The 21,642-nt window shown below is 50.2% G+C and overlaps 1 protein-coding gene across 16 annotated transcripts in view; it reads right to left on the bottom strand.

Annotated features, from left to right (window-relative positions):
- Positions 1-21,642, bottom strand: part of LOC135241428 (peripheral plasma membrane protein CASK-like) — a 154,078-nt gene that overhangs the window by 1,964 nt on the left and 130,472 nt on the right. For 4 of the 16 annotated variants that reach the window (XM_064311832.1, XM_064311833.1, XM_064311835.1 and 1 more), the window contains 15 exons: positions 18,584-18,664; positions 15,647-15,835; positions 14,734-14,812; positions 13,888-13,973; positions 12,829-12,897; positions 11,441-11,509; positions 11,193-11,228; positions 8,726-8,764; positions 7,625-7,821; positions 7,362-7,477; positions 2,878-2,958; positions 2,586-2,666; positions 2,262-2,464; positions 1,809-1,892; positions 344-370 (listed from right to left, as the gene is read on the bottom strand). In XM_064311832.1, coding sequence (XP_064167902.1) covers positions 344-370; positions 1,809-1,892; positions 2,262-2,464; positions 2,586-2,666; positions 2,878-2,958; positions 7,362-7,477; positions 7,625-7,821; positions 8,726-8,764; positions 11,193-11,228; positions 11,441-11,509; positions 12,829-12,897; positions 13,888-13,973; positions 14,734-14,812; positions 15,647-15,835; positions 18,584-18,664 — 1,437 coding nt within the window. The remainder of the gene's footprint in view (positions 1-343; positions 371-1,808; positions 1,893-2,261; positions 2,465-2,585; positions 2,667-2,877; positions 2,959-7,361; positions 7,478-7,624; positions 7,822-8,725; positions 8,765-11,192; positions 11,229-11,440; positions 11,510-12,828; positions 12,898-13,887; positions 13,974-14,733; positions 14,813-15,646; positions 15,836-18,583; positions 18,665-21,642) is intronic. The other 12 variants (XM_064311843.1, XM_064311844.1, XM_064311846.1 and 9 more) reach the window with 6 other exon arrangements.

The following is a 21,642-nucleotide window of genomic DNA, read 5'->3' as shown; positions in this document are numbered from 1 at the left end:
GGTGCAGACCCAGTTTGGGGTGTCAGCAGGACTTAAGGGTACATCTATGCATGACCACCATCATCCTGACCTGGCATCTAATGATGCAGACTAATGGTCTTATAAGGTTATGTACTGGCCTCTAGCTAAATTCTCACCCTTATTCTCAGAATCTACGCGGCAGAGGTCGCATCTATAACCCAGATGATATGGTGGGAGGGCGGGGGAGGAGGGGCTTATAGCACACGGGACTCTATGTTCTAGAACACGCTAGGCTAAGATTCCGAGGGCGGAGGGCGAAGGGCAAAGGGCACAGGGCAAAGGGCAAAGCTGAGGCCCAGGAGCTGCTGTGGCTCGTACTTACAGGCAGCTTTCTGCACCACCGGGGCAGCTGAGCGCAGTGAGAGGCAAGGCAAGAGAAATCAAAACAGAAGCCCACAAGCTCACAGCCGCACATACGGACATGCGCACGCACACACACACTCACTCACAAACACATACACACACACTCACAAACACATACATACACACTCACAAACACATACATACACACTCACAAACACATACATACACACGCTCACAAACACATACATACACACACACACACACACACACTCACATAGGCATGTACACACACACACACACACTCACATAGGCATGTACACACACACACACACACACACACACACACTGCGCATGCGCACGCACACACACGCTCACAAACACATACACACACACTCACACGCTCACACACACATACACACACACTCACATGGGCATGTACACACACACACACACACACACACACACACATAAGCATGTACACACACACACTCAGGCACACGCGCACACACACTGGGCACATGAAAAACCAAAGACTCAAAACAGGATTCAAGTCTTAAAACTGAGAACCGAAAAGCCCCAGAGTGAAAAGAACAAGCAGTGTGCTGAGCCAGTACCGTTCTGCGTCACTGGGGCCACTGCAGAACATTAGAAAACCCATTGTAGGTATTATGTATGCATCATTAAAATATATTTTTATATTTATCAACCGAATGATATGTCAGATGGAGCCCTAACACTCTTTATGTTCTTAAAATATATTGGTTAATGTATCATGGTAACATCTGAATCTGTAACACAGACAGGAAAGGACAGTTTCAGTCAGTTAAAAAAAGAAAGCAGATGCAAATGCATAAGCTGCGAAGATGAAAGCCATCACCAGCAGATGTGGCACGGCATGTGAACAGCTGTCCCCCTCTTAAAAGCACATAAATGCATTTCACTTCTACACAGTCTATACTCCGCTCAGGCTCATCTGTGCTCCTGAAAACACGGATATAACATCTGGCAGATGTAGCCCTCACTTTTCTTCAAATACTTTTCTTTAAATGTTAGCAAACCCAGAAAATTAGAGGATGCACTTTTGGGAAATTCTGGCCCAAAGCGCTCGCCACCTCCTGCGTACTGTCATGTGACCGTGCAAGGTCAATCTGATTGGCCTACCTCTTTGATTGCTTTACATTATAAAACCACTGTTTTGAAAACAAAAAAGTCGAGCCGACCCCATTGTTTTTGTTCTCAAAAACCACGGATGGGATTCAAACAAAGAACTTGAGGACATAAACACAGCATGGTGCTGGATTCCTCTCACAGCAGCTCTTTCTATGACTGCTGCCAATTAAGCATGGCCGTTCCCCGATATCTTTCTAGAAAAAGTTACCAACTGCAGCTCTGAGTTCAGTTCTATACTGACAGACACGCGAGCGGGAGCCGCCTAACTCCCAGAATGCTTTAGCTATGAGACATTTTGTGTGCGCGTGCGTTACCTCACTGATGCCAGGGGTTATAGTTGGCGCAGCGATGAAGACGACGTATGGTGCAAACTCAGCCGTCCGCAGGACTTTAAGGGCCTGTGGGAGCAAATGGGAAATGATCAAATCTTTGTTTGAGATATCCCACAATCCACCCGCTACAGGGATAACTCCACAGTACACCCGCTACAGGGATAACTCCACAGTGCACCCACTACAGAGACAACTCCACAGTACACCCACTATTGGGAAAACCCCACAGTCCACCCAACTACAGAGACAACTCCACAATCCAACCAGCGTACATACAGCCCCACTGCACTGAGGAGTAAGATGTGAGAAGACACACCGCAATGCATTACTGATAAACCGGAATGGGGGCGATATAAATTGGGATATCAGCCGCTCCCCTTAGCCTTCGGCCGGCAGCACGGAGCGGCACAAAGCGGAGGCGGACGCGGGCCGCACCTGAGGCTCCACGTCCAGGATGGATATGAGGCCCTGCTCGTGGATCTTGCGTATGGTCTCCAGCCGGGTGCCGTACATGGCGTCCTCGTGGCTGCCGTACTCCAGGTAATCGTTGTTGGAGATGTCCTGCATCATCTGGTCGTGCGACACGAAGTAGTAGTTCTTCCCGTTCTCCTCGTCCTTCTTCGGAGGTCTGGTCGTGTCTGCGGGCGGAAGCGATGACACGTGCGCGTGAACACATGCAGACAGAAGAGCGCGCGTGCACACGTGTGCACACACGCGGACCGACGCGATGGCTCAGCGTTTTCGGAAGGCGTGGCTTACGTGGAATGGGGTACGCGAATCTGTCGGGGTGCTTTGTGATGAGCGTGTTCTTGATGTGCCTCCGGCCCACGCCATGGGCACCTGCAGGAAGGACAGGCGGTCAGTTTCCAACATGGCCACAGCCACGCGGTCAAGCTTGGCTAACCCCCCCCCCCCCCCTCATTTAATGTGTGAGATCACAAATACGTGATTAGAATGTTCTGAACTGAACATTCTAAAGCTGATGTAACAATCGCTACTGGTAACTGAAAGCAATGGAGTTCTAGAACATTCTTCATTGCTCTTCACCCACCTAACAGGACTAACGTTTTCCTCTTGAATGCCGGCAATTTCACTACTTCTTCATACGTGACGAGATCTAGTTGATCGAAAACTGAAACGGAAAAATAGAGCAAAGCCTGTGAAAATGAGGCAACGATGCAGAGGGAGTCTCAGTCTGTGCCAAGCTCACACGGTAACATGGGAAAGCAGGCAGTGTGCAATAGCTGTTTAAATAAAGGGGCGGATAAACATACTATGGATAGGTTTTAAAATCTGAATTTGTAATAATCCAACGGATTTCTACCAAACTGATTTGTGTGTGTGTGTGTGTGTAGCACTTCAGATGAAGTTCCGCACAAGTTCTGCACAAACACAGTTTAAATAATGAAACATGCAAAGATAAAAAAAGATACATAATAAAATAAAAAAACCCAAAATGCATGTTGTGAGAATGCAGATAACAGGTATGACTACAGGAAATAACACTGAACACTAAAAGCAGTGTTTTCCTGGAGAGGCTGGGATGGAGCCCCGTGTAGCGGGAAGCCCACCCTGGGCTATATTTAAGAGGCCGCGCAGGAGCACAAGGACTCCAGGGCGACTGCTCCGACTGCAGGGCAGGTGTCGGCCGGCCCCTCCGGGCCCGTCAGCCAATCCCCTCTCTCTGCCGCGTTGCCGCGGGTAACCCAATACCAACGGGGACCACCCGCTCCCTCCGTGCCTGCGCTACTGTGGATCGGGTAGCCGCCCGTGTAACTCAAAAAGGCAGGAAAATGGTGCATGTTCCACTAATGCAGGTGCAGCCCACCCCCCTCCCCCATTAGGGGTTCACCTTCGGGACGACCCTGAGGAGGTGCGTCACCCTAAGTTGGGGGGGGTGATTTGGGGTGGGGGGGGGCGGTTGGGGGCGCTAGGCTACCGCACGAGGGGCCACGTGCCCCGTGCCAGGAGAGAGCTCTACAAGTGAAGCGTAATGCCAGGTTAACATGAAGCCCAGTGCTGGTGCACAGTATATCATAATATATTTCACCAATACATATCATATACCATAATCACTGACAACAGACTTCTGCTCCACCCAACACTGATCACACCTTATCCCTGTTCTGCTGCTCAACACCGAATGTGTGTGTGTGTGCGGGGGGCGGGGGGGTGTGGGGTGAAGTAGTCTATCTCAATAAAAAAAGAAAAGAAAAAAAAAGACGTACAGGAGAACCAAAATCACAAAAAAACTTTCAGCTTTTTGTTTCCGTTTTGCTTTTATTGCCCTTCGTTCTGCGGAACTTCAGCAGAAGCAAAAATGGAAGACCACACAAGCTGGTCAATGTGTGCATGGAAACGTCAGGACTACACGGTAAAACAACAAAAAAAAGTATTGAAATCAAAGCAAACAAAGTCACTCAAGAGTTACTTACATGCAGAGAAGCCATTGGGGAGGGAGACAGCATGTAAAATATACAAGGGAGGGCAGACATTGAGAGTCCGTCCGGTCACATTAGTCAAAGGAAACACACACCGAACAACCAAAAAAACAAACACACACACACGCGCGCACAATAAAGCCCTGATACAGAGGGCAGTCACAATCACCAGAGAAACACCGGAGCAGAAAATTACTTCAGCGTTAACACTGCGGTTGGCGAGGCGCGTTCTTTGATTTGTGAGCGCGCTCAGTGATACCAGGGTGCAAGTGCCCTGTCATTCAGACGATACCGCGGGCCAGTCTCAAACACGCACATGCTCACTGACTCACGTCTTCTTATTTAACAATGCAGTAGGAAGGGGACTGAGAAGTCAGCAAAATTATTTCAAACAATTTAAACATAACTGTACAGTACACACATCTTTTTTTGTTTTTATTCTCACCTATGAATACACCACAGACTGAAAAAAAAAACTACTGAGGTGGGGAGGATTCAGTTGCAAAAGAGTTCCTTGTGATAACTTGTGATTACACTTGAGAAGGATAAGGTGTTGATGCATAGATATGGAAATGAGAAGAGTACACAAACAAGTGGAGAGGAAGGATAAATTTGGTGTCAGTCAGTGTGCACTGCAGAAATGTGACACTTAACACCACTTAACACTAAACACTTTAAACATCTTTAACGTGTGCTCAGGGCTCAAACCCCTTTCTTTGAAGATGCTCTGAAATGCGACCAAATGAAGAGTTAGCAAAAGACAGGACAGAAAACAAAAGCCCTCCCAGTGAACACAAAGCGTCCTCACAATGTTGCTGCAATTGCATTACATACACTGACAAAACATTTCAGCAACATTGAGAGAACATTTTTTGCATTAGCTGGGCTATCATTCAGTGAAGCACTAGATTATTCTCCAGTTAATGCAAAATACAAGTGAACAGTCACGGCCATCAGGTCGCAGTGACACAGAGAAGGGGACAGAGGAGTAATTAAAGGGAGAAAGCAGCAGATGTCTCGAGGGGCGGGGGGGTGGATGTTCCTGAAATGGAGCATCTTACGGGACACCGTCGGTCCCTGAAGCACTCAGATCTGGAGCCGATAAGAACCACTGTAGGACACAGAGTCCTCTCTTTTCTTAAACAGGAAGTGGGGGTTTGCATTGCACATACGTTCTGTGTGTGTGTGTGTGTGTGTGTGTGTGCGTGTGTGTGCACGTGCGTGTGTGTGGGTGGGTGGCGCGCACGTGAGGTGGGGGAGGTTTCGGGGGCAAACAAAATATTCTACAAACAACAAAATATACCCCCCCCCCCCACTATCTTTGTGTCTCTAATCAGATAGAGGAAATGGCGGCTCAGGGAGGGTTAGCTCTTATCCGCGCATCACTGTGGACCCCTCCCTGCTTCCTGCCTGTACACAGCAGGCCGTGTGGGCGGGGACTACACCCTTCTGCCGACGCCCAGCGGCTGGTGATGCTAACCGGGGCCTGGAGAGAGTGCCCTGTTCCCCCCCCCCCAGGCCTGTCAGCTGAGGTAAGACCATGAGCAGCTGAACCAACTGGTTCAGTGTCGGGATAGATTTACAGTTCATGGTCATGAATGTGTGTGTGTGTGTGTGTGTGCATGTGTGTGTGCGTGTGCGTGTGCGTGTGTGCCCTTGTGTGTGGGAGGGAAGGGTGTGTGCGTATGTGTTCGTGTGTGTTTGTGTATGTGGGGGGGGGGGGAGGGTGTGTGTGTGTGTGTGTTTTGTGTGTGGTGGGGGGGGTGTGTGTGTGTGTGTTCGCACATGCGCGAGTGTGAGTACACGTGCACATACGCTTGTTTCTGCAGGCTCAGCAGGTGAGGGTCCCGACCCCCACCCGCGCTGCTGCTGACACTGGATCGGTCACGGTCAGGGCCCCCCGACCCGAACGTGAGCATCTCGGGTTCCGCTCGCCCGCCCGCCAGCGAGATAAAGGCTGGGGACGCGTACGCGGACTCCGCAAGGCGGGGGAGAGCCCCGGGGTCAGGACTCGGCAGGCGTGTCCTTTCCCATGTAACCCGAGCGCCGCCGCGATCTTCAGACGACCAGCTGCGTTTCCAATCACGCACGCGCACGTGCACGTGTACACGTGCGTCCGCCGAAGCGTTCAGGAGCGCGAGCACAGGCACGCCAGCACACACGCCCGCACGCCCCGCTCCAAAAATCCCACTTCTTCCATGCGTTATGTCGGCTGATTCCTGACACCTATCGCCACGGTAACGGCATTAGGGACAGCTGTATGTGTAGCGTGCCCGCGACGGGAGCCACGCCTCCCTGCTATTCTGAACCACAGAGAGACCGCCCCCCCCCCCGTGACATCGGAGACGGCGGCGGGCGCTCGCACCCTCAGGGCCCCCCCCCCAACCGCACGTGTGGAATAAACAGGTGGTGGGCGCTGCACTGGCCCTGTCTGGGAGCTGCCAGCCCAATAAGGGCAGACACCAGGAGGCAAGGCCAGGGCAACAGCTGCCTTCTTAGGCTAGGCCCAGGCACTGGAGGTGATATCTGTACAGTATATTCATACCCCCAGAACACAGCACTAAAGCTTACAGATACTGTTTATCGTCGAAATGATGTGGTTGAGGAATCTGTGGTGCTGTCTAGGGGGAAAGGGGAAGGAAGTGAGCCCAGTCAGAACTCAGAACCCACACAACGCAGGGCTGCAGGATTCTGTGGTTTGAGGTTTCACGCCACTCCAACAGAGGGAGCGCAGAGAAGAGCGGCGCTCTCCCCCTCCCTGCCTGTAGGTGGCAGTGTGGGGGGCCAGAACGCTGCAGGCGCTCAGGGAATCCTCAGACCTCTCTGCTGAGGTGCGCAAAAATAGCATCCTGACAACATCTCCTCATCACACTGGGGACCGCAGTGTCAGAGGAGAGGAGAGAGAAGAGGGAAGGGAGAGAGAGAGGAAAGAGGGGGAGATATGAGAGGAGAGGGGGAGGGGAGGGAATGAGGAGAAAGGGAGGAGTACACAGAGGAGAGGAGAGGAGAGGGAAAGAGGAGAAAGGGAGGAGGACGCAGGAGAGAGGAGAACAGAGGATAAGTGCTCCTACCAGAGCAGTGTCTGCTGCCTTACCTGCGTTGTGCTTGGCCAGGTATTTATCTTTGCATTGTCTCTTCTTCTTCCCAAACCAGGTACAGCTGGCCTGCTGCTCCTGCTTGGTTTTCTCCATGGCGATGCAGGCCACACGCCTGAGAGGGCAGAAATGACCATACGTCAAAAATCTAATACACACACACGCACGCACGCACACACACACGACACGCACGCACGCACACACACACACACACACACACACACACTCACACACTCACACACACTCACACACACACACTCACCACTCCTGCAGCTCTGGGGAGGGAATGAGCCCAGCCGTGCCGTTCTTGGTGTTCTCCAGCTTGCCCTGCCACCAGTTGTGGTCGTCCTTGCTGATGATCTGGATGATGTCGCCCACCCTGAAGCGGATTCCCGCCTCTTTGCAGGGTATGAGGTCGTCTTTGGCCGGGTCGTACTCAAACTGCGCTCTGACGTAGATCTGCGAGAGAAGGAAACAGCCGTCAGCCACGACCGGTGTGTCTGCTTGCGGCTTTGAGGAAAGAAACAACAGAGAGAGAGAACAAAAGAAAGAAAGAAAGAAAGAAAGAAAGAAAGCGCAAAGAGAAACTGAGACTGAGAGAAACCGGCCGTTAGTGGCCGTTTAGGTGTGGGTGAAACTGGTCTGCGGGCCGTGAGCCTCGGCAGAAGCTAAAGTGGCAGATGAGATGAGGGGGACGCGGGTGAAAGAGACAGGAGAATGGGTGTATGTATGACTGCTACTGCTGAACGCAGCTCCGCACAGAGCACTCAGCCAACCGGGCCGCAGCAGCACTGACTGCGGACCAATAGGGTTAACAGCGGCACTGTCTGTGGACCAATGGGGGTAGCCTTTTGAAAACCGTTGCCATGCTGGCAGCCTGTTTCTGTGCAGGGGAGAAAGGCATGTGGCTCTGCACTCCAGCGGGACTCTTTCCGTGTGTCGGAGGGTCGCCTGAGGGGGACGTTGGGGCGCCCATCGGAGCCCAAACTGTGACTGACGGGGGCGGCAAACCGACAGCAAGGCACAGGAATCGTTTCGACACGAAGGGCGCCAGGGAACTACACCTGCGATAGGGGCGTGGCCGGCTTTGTACCTCGTGCGAAGAGCGGCTTTTGCATCCTTGACCAAGGCACTCTACCTTCAACATCTCTGGTACAAATATACTGCAGTAAAAAACTAAGAAAGTATGATGTATCCAGGCATACAGTTTGGGAACCTCTACCTGCTACAAGCTCGCATGGAAATAACTGCTATGACCGGTGAGGTTATTGTGTAGAGTAAGGTGAAGAAGAGGGAAGCTCAACAGGTTTTACAGCAGCTGAGCTCGACAATAACCTACCACCAGGGGGACTGAAAATCTTACCTTGAGGGGCATTTTATCCTTGATTGTAGGTCTGGAGATCTAGGATTTGAAAGGACCACACAGAACATGCAGTAAAAAAAGTACGGTGGCTTTACAAGGACACACGCAGGGGAAGCGTTATGAGGCTCAGCTAGGCGCTAACTCTACAGCGATGTGAGGGGATGTCATGACACGGGGGGGGGGGGGGAGACAAAGCTTGGCAGGGATGTGAAATCACATTATTCATATTCAAATTGCGCTCAGTTTGTAGTTTGGCCCTGGGCCTGAGTGAAGAGCACAGACGCCCTCTGCTGGTGCAGAGCGGAAACTACAACTGTGGAGCCAAGGAGAAGAATCGCACCAATCTTCCATCCTCTTGGTACAGTTTGCGCAAAAAGAAACTACATTTAAGAGAAGCAGCAAAATCAAAATCTGACTTTGCATAAGAGGTATATATCTGAATCCAGAAGTATTCACATCTCAAACTCTGTGCACTAAAGTGACCATTCTTCACATAAAATTCCCTAAATCTTAGGGAAAGACATCAGAGTTGGTCACTACAGACTGGGAAGAGAGCTGTCCTGGATGTAGGAAGAAGGAGAGCTGACACGTTTAAAAAACAATCCAGACATAAAGGAGAGCTATGGCTTTCAAACAATGCTTGTGCCTTTAAAGCTCTGGGGTTTGCAGCATGAGTTCTCCGGTCGTGCCACAGTCCACCTGTCCAGACAAGGGTAAGCCCATTACACTGAACTCACTGACCACCAGCTATGCTTCAACTGGCCAAGACTCCCAAATAGGCCTCAGCCAGCTGACCACTTCAACCCTTTTAAGGTGTGAGGATCACAAATATGAGATCATTAGAATGTTCTTAACTGGGAATTCTAAAGCTGATGTAACAATCACTACTGGTCACTGAAAGCAATGGGAGTTCTAGAAGACAGAATTTTGAAAAAGCATTCCATGAGACTCTACTCTTCAAAGGGTTAAGGCCGGGGTGGGAAACACACAGCAGCATGACTAGTCACATGTCAACCTCCCCTATCACTGAGGAGAACCATCAGAGAGGCAGAGAGATAGCAAGGGGTTCTGTGTGTGTGTGTGTGTGTGTGTCTGTGTCTGTGTTTGTGAGGATGAGTGAGTGTGTGAGTGTGTGTGTGAGAGAGGATGTGTGAGTGCGTGTGTGTGAGTTTGAGAAAGTGTGTGTGTGTGTGTATACGAGCCTGTGTGGGAGACAATACTGACTAATAATATTTACGCATAACACACCACACAGTAATCACGGGTACCGACAATTACACTGAAAACCTTTTCTAAGAAAAACAGACAGAGAGTTCAGCAGCTATTCTAGTTATTCAGCAAATACATCTTAAGTGCGCATTAATTTTCCGTAATGGGTCCTCGTTTTAAGAACATTAGGTGGCAAACGCTGTTCACCTGATTTATGCAGTAAATCTACTTGCAGTCCCCAGAAAATAACACGGTGACATTTGAAAAAGATTCCCCGCTGACTGAGGAGCCACCGTGACCCAAATCTGTAAGTAATGCGGTGAGCTCAAGACCTGCAGGCCCCAAACTAGACATACATTAGAGGCTCCCCAGCACTCACTACACAAAATAATAAAGAAGTGCAAAAAGAAATGACTGATGAGCTAACCACAGTTGGTGGTGGTGGTGGGGGGGGGGGGGGCTTGTACATTCAGATGCATGAATGCAAGCAATTATGCAAGCTTGCACACATGCAAACACTGACACGCAGACAAAGAGACAAACACACACACACACACACACATACACACATACTCAGAAACACACAAACGACACAGGTTTGCGTAGGGGGAAAGGATGGAGAGGTGCCCGATAAGTTATAATGGTCTACATGGGGGGGGGGGGGTGATGGTCTATGGGTGGGTGAGGTCATGGGGGAATGGTCTATGTGAGGGGGTGGATGCGGATGATGTCTATGTGAGGTGATGATGGTCTATGTGGGGGTGAGTGGTCTATATGGGGGTGATGATGGTCTATGGGGGGTGATGATGGTCTATGTGGGGTGATGATGGTCTATGTGGGGTGTTATGGTCTATGTGGGGGTGAAAGGTCTATGTGGGGGTGATATGGTCTATGTGGGAGTGATGGTGGTCTATGCGGGGGTGATGGTGGTCTATGTGGGAGTGATGATGGTCTATGTGGGGGTGATGATGATCTATGTGGGGGTGATGATGGTCTATGTGAGGCTGATGATGGTCTATGTGAGGGTGATGATGGTCTATGTGGGGGTGATGATGGTCTATGTGGGGGTGATGATGGTCTATGTGGGGGTGATGATGGTCTATGGGGGTGATGATGGTCTATGTGGGGGTGATATGGTCTATGGGAGGGTGATGATGGTCTATGTGGGGGTGATGATGGGCTATGTGGGGGTGATGATGGTCTGTGTGGGGGTGATGATGGTCTGTGTGGGGGTGATGGTGTTGGCCCGTTTGTTCACCTGTCGTCCTTTTGGCTGAATAGTTGCTGGCAGGTCCTGCAGAGCCACAGAAATAAAAAAAATTAATAAAAGGATTGACAGTTAAAAGGGGTCATAAGTCCAAACAAAGAAAAAAAAAACCTTTCCACACTTAAACAGGTAACACAGCAAACAGTCCTGTTTGCATAAATCTCACAACCACACATTAGGCAGGCTAGGAATGGCCGGTACTAATACTGATCTACTGGGGTAACGTGGGAGTTTCTTACCAAGATGGAACTGGTAATGCTGGTGTGTCCGTTAGCTGGGGACTGTCTGGAGGTGGAGGGGGACTCTTTCTGAAATAAGACAGTTCAGAGAGTTCAGCCACACAGACATGGTGCGGTTCACATGGCAACACAGGAAACATGAGACAGCGTCTTACTCCAGGCTGCCGGGGGCGGGGTACATAATGCGCAATTCAATGAGAGACACTGGTCAGGAAGCCAATTACATTTCTTTTGCGATTAGCCTCCATGCTTAAAAAGCATCGATTGATTGATTGCTGCTATACACAGATGTGAAACAAAAAAAAACCTAATTAAATTAATAAAATAAAATGAATGAACCTGTTCAGTAATTACGTGCGAGTAATTACCTCAGAACACTTGGGATTACTCAGGTATTAGCAGGATCTGAGAAGCAAGGCATTTGGAGCAATGTTAGATTAAATTTTTTCTCCCAAAATGTGCAGAGAGCCAGCGAATGAGCACTTTGAGATTCCACAGCCAAACTGCAATTCCAAACGTTGCCACAGGGTGGAACCCAAGAGGCTTTAATCACTAAAGTCCGCACCGGTATTCTAGGCACATTTAATGCCAATAGTCTCATTTTATGGCTCTCTGGGTCCTTAAGTTCATATTATCTCCTGAGACGAACGTGTTCATTGGGGGGAAAGTACCACACGACGGCGTAGAGGGAAACCCAGATTGGAACGCACGTGAGGAGCACTGGGTCAAGCACCACGCCCCGAAACAAGTGTGCAAGGGCCCGGACACACCCTGCAGGAGTCCTGCACTCACCGACAGTCTATGTAAGGCTGGAGAAGAGCTGACGGGGAGACCCTGAATGAGCTCGAATTCAGCAGGGAGGGCAGTGCTGTTATGCTGATAGTGAGTGTGAGGAGTCTGAAGATGAGGCTTATACAAGATGGAGTGTGTGTGTGGAGGGGGGGGGGGACAGGGAGCCACAGGAGCATATTAGAGGAGGGGGTATAATGATTAGGGGGCTGGGCCAGCAACTCCAAGGATGCAGGTTCGATAAACCAGCCAGGGAAATGCTGCTGAATATGGATTGTATCAGAAAATGCACGTCAATCTTGATAAGAGCATCTACTAAATGGCAAATATGCAAATCTTGGGTATTTTGGGTAAACTGGGCATATCTTGATTGTGAAACATGTACACAGCGTCTTGGCGAGAAGTGAGCGGAACAGGAGCACCCAGAAGAAAGGGTTCACAGTCACAGCAGGCAGTTACAGTGACTCCATTATCGGGGGAAAGTTACATCCACCACAAGGTGTCCAGATACTGCACTACAGGAGAAAAGGGCATATATACTAATGGGCGGAGACAGAACTCTGATGCAGAAAGGGGGGAGGAGCGACAGAGACCCTTACCTCACAGGATGCGGACTGCGTCCGGTAGCTCGGTACAATCTTAAAGGTGATACTTCCTCTCATCTCCCTCTGGAAACACACACACACACACAAGCACAGAAACGCACACAAGTACAGTCAGGTAAAGTGACTTCAGGGGCACCAAAAAAAAAAAAAAAAGTCAGGTCAAGTTAGTATATTTATAAAGCACATTTAAAAACAACAGAAGTTGACCAAAGTGCTGTACAAGGAAAGATAAAAAGATATCGCACGCACGCATGGAAACACGCACGCATGCATGAACGCGCACACGCACACACACGCGCGCACACACGCACACAAAATCAGCAGAAGTAGAGAAGACAGCTATACGTGTGTACTGTATAAATGCCGACACTGCAAAAGCCATTGTACATTGCCCTTTTGTATAGATTAAAATCATGAAAATGGGACTGCTCTCAAAAGTAAATGCATTTTAATCAAAGTGTGATTTCAACCAGTGCAAAGAATTCCAGGGAAGGACAATGGTTTTGCTAATAACAATTTCCAATCCAATAGAGCCACTTCGACTCAACTTGCATTACTGAACTGAATTATGGATGGTTCCATTCCAATAAACTGGAAAAATAGGCCATTTTATCCTCTTTACTATTGAGCAAGTATGTATATGCTATGCAGGCAACTAGGCTTTTTTTGTTGAAAACTCTCTTGTTGATATTAAATGTTGAGTTACTGGCTGCACATTTATAGCAGAACTAAATGCCATCTTGGAAATGATAAAATCCCTTTTTTTTCTTGAGTGAAATAACGTTCGTCTGAACTCGGCTGAATTCATTCTCCTAACCCCCGTAAACGTAATCTCTCCGATCACCCTGCTCCACAGAGCGACCGCAGGTACAGCAGGGCTAACAGGGCTAGCAGTTCACTGCACGGGGGCGGAGGGAGCCTGCTGTTCTAAAGCCTCGACACCTCTCTCAAGGTGCGAGGATTGCGGTTAAAAAAATAAAAAAAATAAAAAAAAACACAAAAGAACCGCATTAGAAAAGGTGCAGATCTAGTGATCAGCGGAGCTTCGCTCACCAGCATCTTCTGCAGCTGCTCCACCGTTTGGTTAGCGACGCTGATCCCGTTGATTTCCCGGATCTCGTCTCCGACGTGCAGCGTTCCTGGCGGACGGCGAAAACCGGACGGCGTTAGGATAGCCGCGAGCTCGGCGGCCCTCGAGGAACGGGCCGCTTAATGACCCGGCCAGTAGGGGGCGCCAGCGGGGACTTGACCGCATCACACCTGCCCCGTTCAGGGCACTGCACGCCCTGGCAAAGCAGCATAACTGGGCACTCTATGAAGCAACAGCTACCAATAGATAACCTTTTAACGCAAACATCCTACTGGAGTTCGAAAATAAATTCAGATGCTCTGGAAGAAGTGAGCGGTGTTTTCGAGTGAAACAGAGCTTGCTTAGTTGGGCCTACTCAACTAGACACCAGGCCCAGGTCAAACACCAAACACGGCATAAATATTAGGATTTTAAATGCTATTTTAGATACACCTCAACAAACAGTGAGGGCACCAAGAGGCACCAAGAGCTACCAGTGCTCAGCGCTGAGCAATCGTACAGATTGAGGTCGCAATTTCCAAAGTTTTCCCCTTCACAAAACGTTCATACATTTCCACGCTGACGAGATAATGAACAGTGAGACGATGAATAGCTGAGGAGACGGGCTTTATTGCGTGTCTAAGTGTGTGCGTTTGGCACTGCCGTGGCCCGGTTCACAGGCACCTGCTGAACATACTAACCGCTGCTCATATGAAGCGACCGTGGCGTCGGTGCGTCAGTCTCACTCCCCTGAGAACTCCGGAGCAGCTGTGCGAGGTGCCCCATTTTGGGGGTGATACTGGGATGGGGGGGGGGTGGGGGGGGCTTACCTTGTCTGTGGATCATGCCCCCGTGCATTATCCGAGCCACGATGCAGTGGTTCAGGTCGTTCATCTTCAGAGTGATGCCCTGGGCAAGAGCAGAGAGGCGGGGGTAAGTCTGCTGCACGCACACACACACCACGCACACACACACACACACACACACACACACTCGCACACACTCGCACATGCTCTCGCACACGCACACACACACGCGCATGCACGCACGCACACACACAAACACAGCCACAGCCACGCACGCACGCACGCACATGCACACAAACACAGCCACACACGCACGCACGCACGCACACGCGCAAACACACACACAGCCACACATACACACACAATCGCACATGCTCATGCACACGTACACGCACACGCATGCACGCACGAACGCACACACACAAACACACAGCCACGCACGTACGCATACACACGCACACACACAGCCACACGCGCACACACACACAGCCACAGCCACACACACACACACACACACAACCATACACACACACAGCCACACACACATGCTCACATACACACACAATGTAGGTCAACAGCTGACCAGGAATGTGTTGCTATGCACTTGCAAAAGAGTGAGGAAGTGAATGAGGAAGTGAGAGTGAGTGAGTGTGACTAAGTCAGTCCATTCAGTCTGACTTAGAAAATGTGAATGTATGAGTAAATGGCTGAGTTAATAATTTCATAAGAGACTGAGAGTGGGTGGGCACGTGAGCGAGTGAATGAGTGAGAGGTAGTCAGTCAGTGAATTGGCAAGCGATTGAGAGGGTGAGTGTGAATGTATGGGTGAATGACTTCACAGCTCAGTCAGTCACTGAGTGAGGGAGTGAGTGAGTGGATGAGTGAGAAAGCGAGTGCGAGAGAAAGAGCACACAGGAGGGCCAGGAGGGAACAGTACCATCGGCTCCTCGGTGTTCTTCTGGAACTGCACCAGCCGCACGCGGGTGACGTTCTCCAGGTCCATGTCGCCGTTGGTGCTCTCGGGCGAGTCCCCGTTCAGGTAAGGCGAGGTGGGTGGGGGGGTGACCCTCAGAGCCTCGTCGCTGTACACCTCGTGCGCCACGACATCATGGGTCTGCAATAAGGCCTGGAGCACAGACAGCAGAGATCTGACTCACTGGCACACACACACACACACATGCACAGAAACACACACACACACACACAGACACAGACACGCACACAAACACACATACAGACACGCGCACACACACACATACACAAGCACAGACAAAATACAATTTATCCTGCATCCTATCTGAGTCTATAAACCCAGTGAATAACTATGTGGTAAAATAGAAGAGGTATATTAATCATGGTTAAACAGTGTCTGAACACAAACAGGTGAATCCAGTTGAAAATCTCTTTTTGACATTCCAGGGCAATGGGACCTCTTCCCACACACTCAAGCACTTGGGGGGGTGAGGGGGGTGCCGAATGAAAGCCAAAACAAGCCTGCCTTGCCCTGTCACAGGGACAAAATGTCACTCTGTCCCTTCACCGCAGAGCGGGACGAAACATGAGGGCAAAGTGAGGGTTGCCGTGGCAACAGGACTCCCTCAGTCAACAGGGCCTACCCTCTAAGGTGGAAGGACAGGAAGACAGAAAGAGAAAGAGAGAGTGAGAGAGAGAGAGAGAGAGATGAGTGACAGAGGGAAAAAAAGACAGAGAGAGAAGGTGAGAGGGAGAGAGCTACAGGGCAAGAGAGAGAATGAGTCAGAGAGATACAGAGTAAGAGAGAGAGAGAGAGAGTTCCAGGTGAATGCTAAGCAGCTCAGTGGCTTATGGTAATCCTCTTTCTGGAATGTAGGTGAACGCATGTGTGAGCAGGAACGCAGAGCCATGTGCATCTCCCAAACCGTAAACAAGAACGCCCCCCCCTCCCCCACCACCCCCCCGGCCTCTCGCCGGGATCCCGAAACCAGCCAGAGGAGCGTGGCGGACGAACGGACGCGCCGATTAGCCAGACCGCGGCGACGCGCCCTTAACCGTAACCGACCCCGCGCCCCGCCGCTTCAGAAGTAAATACCTTCTGAGCTCAGAGACTAAGCAGCCAATAAGAGGATGGGAGGGAGTTCGGCAGCCCCGGGTCTAAATACGAAAGTTCAACAAAGACGTCACGCAAGCAGCCGCTCGGACGGCAGGTCCACCCAGGAGCAGCGCCGTTATCGGCTCTGCGTGTTTGCCCAGCCGACGCTAACGCGCCGCGGTCCGCCAGCTAGCGTATCTCACAGTCTGTTTGCACAGCTGGATGAGCTGCCGGCGCGACCGCGCCGCGCCGCGCAGCGCTATCTCAGAGAGCGATGCGGCAGCCTTCCGGCCACGTGCACCACCCTTCACACATCACGCCACGCCGCTTTGGAGCAGCTGCCCCCCCCCCACAGAGGAAAAGCCTCAAGAGCAGAAATTTTCAACCGGATTACGTTTCTCCCGTTACTTTCAGGGTGTGCCTGCATGCATGCCTACTCTGTGTATAAAAAATTAAAAAAAGGTCAGTTTTCCAAATCATTTCCATAAGCACCGAAAAAACCTGAATGCAACAGTCATTAGAGTGTGCAAAAGTCACATTAGCATTTAGACAAAAGGCATCCAAGCTAATATCCTCACATTATCCTCTTCTTCCATGCAGTGCAGTCCGGAAATGACACCACGAAATAAAGAAGAAGAGAATTGTGAGAAGAAGAGGAAGCCCCAGAGGGATGACGAGTGGACCAGAGCTGTAATGGTGCTGAAATTCGGACTGCGCTCACCAGGATCTGCGGCAGCTGGACTCCCCCCTCGGCTCTGTCCTCCTCAGACACTGAGTGGGTCGTGCAGACCCAGAGGCAGGCTGGGATCTCAGCAGATTGCACCTGATGGTACCTCCTCCCCCTCTGACCCCCCCCCTCCCCCTCCCCTGTGTGTCGCCTGGATGACATCATTGCCCCAGTGACATCATGGTCAGCAGGCGATAGCTGGCACCTCCTCCTCTCTGTCTGGTTCTTTGCTCTAGTGGTTTATCCCCCCCCTCCCCCACTCGCCCCCCCCCACCCCACACGCAAACACCTGCACACACGAGCAAACACACACGCATGCACACGTACTGTTCTCTGTTTCTAGATCTCAAAATAGCTGTATTGATAGGAAAAACCAGAAAGAAAAAAAAAACTTACCTGAAATATTAATGAAGTAAAACAGTGTAAAAAAGTATTTGGTAATATATGATAAGAGGACTTGGCTGTCTATCTATGTTTCCTCACTGAAAGATACTGGGAAAAAAGCTGAAACCATCTTTAGCTGACAACTGTTACTTAGTAACAGACAGAGGGATTTATACTTTCATTTATTAACTTCAATTGATTAGGAGGAAAAGATAACACTGACATATTGTAACCTTTTTGCTCCTGCAACCTGTAATGTGTTCAAATGAAACTAAAACAAAAGACCACTGATATTACATGACTTCCATTCAAAAACAAGCTTTCAAATGCAAACAACTTTAATGAAGAATTGAATTAATTTATAATTACAAATACAGCCATACATGCCAGCCCCTGCCCCCCCTCAGAGTAACAGACTCTCCAAAACATGTCAAGGGAAAGCAAACCAGTCTCTCACTCTCTCACTCAATCAATATACAAACAGGTTTCACCAAAACAACTCCCTTGCCCAGACAGATAGACAAACACACGCACACACACACACACAAACAGTCTCTCAGTGTTACCCACACAGTAGTCCCAGCACACAGAAATACAGGCAGTACAAGTCTCGTTCAACTCAGTGACATCACATCACACCTTCTCCCAAATCCCCGGCGTTGGGAATTTTGTTTTCCGTCGGACGCCTGGCTCACCATAAAGTGGGGCTGCGTGAGGACGCGCCGCAGCTCCTTCGCGTCGCCGCTCTCCGGGTAGCAGGAGATCTCCTCCAGCACCTGCGGACAGAAACCCCCGTCTGAGAGGTGAGGTGACCTCACACCAGCGCTGGCCTGGGCGTGAAGCGTGCGGTCACACGCGGCCGTGGGAAACAGCCGCACCGCGTCCGACACAGCCTGCAGTCTGCCAAGCACACCACCGCCACTGCTGACAAAAACAAGAGACCCCCCCCACACCCCCCCCCTGCCAAATCTCCCCGCCCCCTGTCCCTGCCACCAATCAGCACACTGCACTGTGACTATCCCTTCTTCATTCGGACAGGTGGCTGGATTTGGACACACTGCTTGCAGGGGTGTCGGAACTCAACGGTGTGTGTGTGTGTGCGTGTAACTGCGCAGTCTGCGCAGTCAGACTGCTCATTACCCGCCGAACGTTAATCAGGAGGGCCTGCCGTCAATCCCCTCATGGTTTATTAAAGTGACCCCGACGTGTCGGGGAGAGAGCGGCGTTCTTTTATACATCCCCACCACCGCAGGGGCTACAGGTCACACGACCGTGAGACATAACACACGAGCTGGCGAGGACGGCCGACTTTTCCAGGCTCTGTGCAAATACTAGAAAGCTCGAAGGGGGGGGGGGAAGCTATGACACAGGTTGAGTTTTGAGAACGTTCTCGACTTACATATTCCAGAGGTTTCGAAGCCACGCTGGCCTCGCTCCCAGTGGATCTCTTAGCAGGACGAGACACGCAGGTGAGCTACACAGTGACGGTCTCACAGGGCCACACTCATACTTTACGCTCACAGTCCCGCAGAGATGGGGCTTCTGCCAACCGAAGTTCCGTCAGCCAATCAAGAAGGATCGGTGCAGGGTGTTGGTCTAAGGTGGCACCGCCTTCCTTGCAGGCCCAAGGCATTGAAAAATGTCCTACCCCCATGAAAGATTCATTTACAGCATGCGGGTATGACGAGTGGTTATCAGTTAAAAGTGAAGCATAGCAAAGCAGGCAGAATCAAAAGGAATCATTGTCACGACAACTTGCCATGTTGCGGCAGAACATCTGATCATCGTGTGACGCAGCCCGACACAGCAATCATGTGATGTGTGAACATTATAAAAAGACAGTCTTGTAAAAAAAGTTATCACCCATCTAAACACATCGGAACAGGACAGCAACTGAGAGTGCCTCTCCACTCAATGAACAGGAGGTCTAAAATGTTACCTCCCATAATCCACTGGGGGGACAGTGACACCAGACGGGCCTTCTAAAGAGGCTCCTGCCTAATCACACTCAAACAGCAGTGAAGGAGTACTGCATGTCTCTCTGGGTGGAAAGGCTGTTTTGTCAGTACGGTACATGCATGTAGGCACATCACACATCTACATTTTACATTTCAGGCATTTAGCAGAGGGTCCCATGGAGCGAGTCTCACACAGCTCACGTTCTCTTTTTTTACATTTATTCATGCAGCTGCATGTATTTACTGAAGCAAATCATATTAGGCACCTGGGCTCAAGGGGTACAACGAGCAGCGCCCCGCCTGGGAATCAAAACGACATTATCAAGCAGTCACTCCACACCGCCACACCTCTCTGAATGTCCAACACTAAGGAAAGCCAACAGTCAGAAACATTACATTACATTACAGGCATTTAGCAGACACTCTTATCCAGAGCGACGTACAACAAGTGCATTAGTTCAAGGTGCAGAGGTGCAAAAGAAACACACTAGAGTGAAGTAAAGATCGTAGTGCCAGAAGTGACCAAATAGATCAGGACTCCAACCCTGTAGGGTAACCTGTTCAGCAAACAAACAAACAATCCTGCCAAGTACAAACTAGCACTGAAATCACATTTGCCTAATCAGAATCAGACAAAAACAATCCTGCCAAATAAAAACTAACGTGATCGTATTAGCCTAACTCGGTACATGAGCTAAACTATAGGCTAGGAAGGGGTGGGGAGAGGTGCAGCCTGAAGAGATGAGTCTTTAGTCTACGTTTGAAGGTTGTCAGATTCTCTGCTGTTCTGACCGACATCTGCCTACGACAGAGTGCGCAGGAAGTGAGGGTTTTTTCAAAGGGTGGGGTGTGGGGGGCGGGGGCTTTACGGTGGCATACAGGAGGGAAAAATGTCGGCTTTTTCACACTCTGCCAAAGAAACTTCTCCACACTCAATCCGTCCCCCCGAGAATTGCCAAAGGAGATGGATTACAGCAATACATCAGGACCCAGAGTTGCAGATATATATGGTCCCTCTGGACATATCCACTGCAACAGCCAATACAATTCTAGGAGAGTGTCTGTCTGCCACAAGACACATTTTATTGGATTCTGCATTGTTAGTATGCTACAGGAATAAAATATACTGCCTTTGCAGTTTACCTGGCAACTCCACTGGCTGAGTGTAGTTTGTGTGCACCAATCTAGCAAAGGATAGCAAAGAATGGGCATTGAAAAGGGACATACTTTAAAAAAAAATTTTTTTTAATTGCTGAGCTGCTAGCTAGCTATCAAAGCAAGTCCCTGGTGCGGATTCGTTCAGGTTAAGAGAGCGATAGCAGACGTCAGAATTAGCGAGATAGCTAGCAAGCCAATATTCCTTTTTGGGGGGACAGGACGCAAAACATTTTCCGGATGAATTTTTTCCCGCCTGTGGACCCCAACAGTCGGGCCTCCCTGTCCGATCCAGGACAGCCGTGAAAGACTGAAGAGCAGAAGAAAGGACAGATGGAAGAAGGCCGCTTCACCCTGCTGCGGCCTGCTATAGCGCAACCTCGCCCGCACTCACAGATCCACTTCCACACGGACATTGCTGTGTGCCCGGGGGCGCCCGCTGTCATACCGAAACAGAAAACGGCCTTCCTCAAACTGCTGGGGAAGCGTAGAATCGTCTACGGTGTGACCGTATGCCGTAGCATTAAAGTTTCGCCTTCACCGGAACTAAGAGGCCTGGCCTCTAAATGTTGCGTTGCCGTTGCTTCATTTCAAAGCGTTTAAAATTCGGGCTAGTATAAAACACCAGTTTCACACTCGGA

This window comes from Anguilla rostrata, chromosome 15, assembly GCF_018555375.3.
Source record: "Anguilla rostrata isolate EN2019 chromosome 15, ASM1855537v3, whole genome shotgun sequence".
Lineage (NCBI taxonomy): Eukaryota > Metazoa > Chordata > Actinopteri > Anguilliformes > Anguillidae > Anguilla > Anguilla rostrata.
The sequence above is the reverse complement of the archived record's forward strand: the minus strand, read 5'-3'. Positions and strand labels throughout refer to the sequence as shown.